General features: G+C 67.3%; 1 protein-coding gene across 1 annotated transcript in view; it reads left to right on the forward strand.

Annotated features, from left to right (window-relative positions):
• Positions 1-2,781, forward strand: part of TMPRSS13 (transmembrane protease, serine 13) — a 12,970-nt gene extending 10,189 nt beyond the window's left edge. Inside the window, exons 8-12 of the mRNA XM_019512220.1 lie at positions 552-724; positions 861-959; positions 1,340-1,482; positions 1,652-1,804; positions 2,372-2,781. Of these exons, the coding sequence (XP_019367765.1) occupies positions 552-724; positions 861-959; positions 1,340-1,482; positions 1,652-1,804; positions 2,372-2,386 (583 nt within the window). The 3' untranslated portion in view covers positions 2,387-2,781. The remainder of the gene's footprint in view (positions 1-551; positions 725-860; positions 960-1,339; positions 1,483-1,651; positions 1,805-2,371) is intronic.
• Positions 2,782-3,763: the final 982 nt, after the last annotated feature.

Here is a 3,763-nt window from a genome sequence, read left to right on the forward strand (position 1 = left end):
GGACATCCAGCCGGATCATCGGTGGGACAGAGGCTCCCGTGAACAGGTGGCCCTGGCAAGCTAGTCTCCAGTATGGGCCGATCCACATCTGCGGGGGCACAATCATCGATGCCCAGTGGGTGCTCACAGCCGCCCACTGCTTCTTCATGTAAGTGCAGGTCGGAGCAGAGAGCAGGGGGTAGCGGGCCTGACCGGAGCCACGTCCCTGCCCCTTGGCTGCTCTGGGGGGGCCGGGGCACAGCGGTGCCCATGCAGGTGTTGGGGGACGGCTGCTTCACCCTGGGGATTGTGTGCGTAGAGGAGGGCACCTGGCCCTTCCTCTCTCCCGGTGTCTAGGCTCCCCGAGAGAGTGCTGCAAGCTGGGGGGCCCTCGTGCAGGCAACGGTGTGCGCCCTGCCCTGCCTGGCCTGCCCTTGGCATGCACGTGCTGGGCACGGGCCTTGGGCACAGGGCTGGCACAGCGGTAGCAGGCTCCAGACCTCGCTGAGAGCTGTCTGGACGATGCCAGCCAGGCTCGGCTGTTGGCTTCATGTTCCTCCTCTTGTCCCCAGGAACAGTGTCAAGATCCTGGATGACTGGAAGGTGTACGTGGGGTCCTCCGACCTGCGGCAGCGCACCGAGGGCTACTCCGTCTCCCGCATCATCATCAACACCAACTACAGTGACGATCAGGACGACTACGACATCGCCTTGATGAAGCTGTCCAGGCCCTTGACGCTGTCTGGTGAGGCCTCTGCCGGCCGCGGGTGCCTGGGGCGCAGGGCTGCACTTCTGCTTGGCTCCAGGGACGTGCGGGTACCGTCGGGACGCTCCCCCTCGCCCCTGTGCCCTGGCTCGCTCTCACTGCCGGTTCCTTGCAGCCCAAGTCCGCCCTGCCTGCCTCCCGATGTACGGGCAGAAGTTCCTGACCAGCAGGTCGTGCTTCATCACTGGCTTTGGAAAGACCAAGGAGAGCGAAGGTGAGAGGTGCCCGGCTGGCCGGCCGAGCATCACAAGGGAAAGCCCCGGGGCCCCCGTGAGCGCAGGGTGGGGGCAGAGGGGGGCCAAAGCCTTCCCTCTGGCAGGCGGCTCCAGGTGCCTCCTGTCAGTGCCGGCAGGATGGAGCCGCCAGAAACCAGGACCGGTTTTCTGTGACGCGGCTCGAGCCTGCAGAGCCGGGAGGAAGGGCAAACGCAGTGGCCGGGGGGACGCTGGCTTCCCCGTGTGGCGGCAGGGCCGGCCGTAGGACCGTCCTCTGCCCACAACGGTCCCTCAGGGCAATCCCAGGGGAGCAGCCCGGGGCTCCCCAGCACCGCCGCGCTGGGCTGTGCCCTCCGGTCACCCCGTCCCGCCCCCGCAGAGAACACCACCCCCCGGCTGCGGGAGGCCGAGGTGAAGCTGATTGACTACCGGATCTGCAACAGCAACGATGTCTACGAGGGCTACCTGACCCCCCGGATGATGTGCGCCGGCTACCTGGAGGGCGGGCGGGACTCCTGCCAGGTGAGGGCCGTCCCTCCGGGGCAGCCGGGGGCTGGGGGGGGCAGGACCCGCGGTTTGAGAAGGGGCGATGCTGCTGGGGCCGGGGCTGCACCCAGGAGCTGCGCTGCCTCCTGCCACGTCTCGGGGTGGGTCACTCTTGTGGCCTCCCTGACGTTGCCTTTTGCCCCAGGGTGACAGCGGCGGGCCCCTGGTCTGTGAGGACAACGGCCGATGGTACCTGGCCGGGGTGACGAGCTGGGGCACGGGGTGCGGCCAGCCGAACAAGCCCGGGGTCTACACACAAGTCACAAAGTTCCTCAGCTGGATTCACAGCAAGATGGAGGTGAGGCGCGCACGGCGGGCAGGACGGCACCTGGCTTCACCCCGGGCCGCCAGGCCCTGGTCACCGCGCGGCTTCGAGGGCTCTGGGCACGGGGGCGCAGGGTCTGCAGGCCGCAGCGGTGACCGTGCCAGGCCTGCCTGCGGGTGCTTTCGGCAGGGTGGCGCTGGGGGCTGGCACGTCTCACGTGCCGGCTCTTTCCATGTGCTGCGGGAACGTGCGTCGTGTGCCTCGTTTCAGCACCAGCCTTGTGGTGACCGGTTCCAGCCCTGCCCCAGCCGACCTGCCCCGTGACGCAGCTGCTTGTTGCCCCCGCGGGCTCACGGGGCAGGCCTTTCCCGCAGGCGGCTGGGGCTTTGCTGAACCCCCTTTCCTCCGGTGGCTGCTGTGCCCGTGCCGCTCCCTGCGTGCGGGGCTCTGTGCAGCCCCCTGCACGGCCGTCACGGGGAACGGAGCCGAGCGTGGCCCTGAGCACGGCTCGCGGAGCTCGGCTGCACTTTGCAGCTTTGCAGGCAGCTCGGGGCCGGGCCCAACTCCTCCCGCCTAACCCTGCTCCTGTCCCTTTTGCAGAGCGAGAGAGACTGAGGACAGGGCAGGCCCCGCTCAGGCTCCTGCGACGGTGGCCCGCTGCACCGCCCTGCTCCCGTGGGGCGACTGCCGGTGGAGGAGAGACCAGCCGCCCCGTCTGGACTTCCCCAAAGACTTACTGGCCCGCAGCTGCCCTGGTTCTTTGCAAGCGCAGCACGGGTAGACCTCCAAAGTCAATTAACTCGCTCAATAATTGAGCTGGGAAATGCAAGCTGGCGATCCGGGAAGCAGCCTAGCCGTGGGCTTGTCAGCGTGTGAAAGGCTGTTCCCAGGGACACGGGGAAGCTCCAGACACTTACAACTGGACGTGAGGCAGCATTTGGGAATCCCCTGCAGGGAAGACCTCGTAGGTCCTTTCTGGCTCTGAATTATATGACCATGAGATAGGAGCGCCAGGGCTGTGTCCTGCCAGTGCTTGGCATCAGAGCGGGGTGGAGGGGGCGGCCGTGCGGCGGGCAGAGGGCGAGTCGGAGCTGCTGCCGGTGCTGGGGTGCAGCCCTGGGCTTTGTGCCCTGGACGCTGCGTCCATCCTTGCTGCCAAGGCAGCCGAGGAGTGGGACACGGGCACCGGGGGTGCAGAGCCGGTGAGTGAGTGCCCGGGCCTTGGGCATAGCCAGGAAGCTGCCCTGGGCCACGTGGCTCGCACTTGTCTCCTCGTGCCCGACTGGAGCCATGGACGTCCTGAGCTCTCGCAGTGGCAAATAGACAGGGTGCAACGGGCAGTTTGTAAAGGTGTCAGTTCAAAGCCCCTATTTAGCACGCGGCCCCGGGGCGGTGCGGGGTACATTTCAGTGGCGCTGCTCTGGCACGGCAGCAGGGCCACGCAGACGGGCAGCACCGCGCGCCCCGCCAGCCGGAGGAGATTGCAGGAGCCCGGCAGCAGAGGGAAGGGAGGACGGTCGAGCTGGGGGGGAAGCAGCCGAGCGGGGGGGACCCCACACGTGAACGCTGTGAAGGGAGCTGTGCTAAGGACGCTGGCAGGCGGGGGAGCTCGGGGGCCATGACCTGGCTTAAGCACGAAGGTTTGAAAGCACAAATGTCGCCCTGGTTTTTTGTCATCTTCTGGCTTTGGGGCATCTGAGCATCTTGTGTCTGAGCTACCCCTTGATGGAGGGCCCCTCTCCCTGCTGTGCCAAGGCCTGCGGGCCAGGGCCTCGCGCAGGAGCCGCTGACGACTGCCAGGATTGGGGTGTTGGGGCCCTGGGCCCCGGGGCCGGAGAGCCGGTGTCAAGGGAGGGGAACGTAGAGGATGCCACTTGTAGAAAAGCACGTGGTGCCCAGGAGCGCAGGGAAGCACAGCGAGTCCGGCGGAGAAGTGCCGAGCGAACGGGAAACGGCTCCGATGCGCTCGTCTTGCCTGCGCGAGGAGCACCC

Source organism: Gavialis gangeticus, unplaced genomic scaffold (genome assembly GCF_001723915.1).
Source record: "Gavialis gangeticus isolate Ggan-Ray unplaced genomic scaffold, GavGan_comp1, whole genome shotgun sequence".
NCBI lineage: Eukaryota > Metazoa > Chordata > Crocodylia > Gavialidae > Gavialis > Gavialis gangeticus.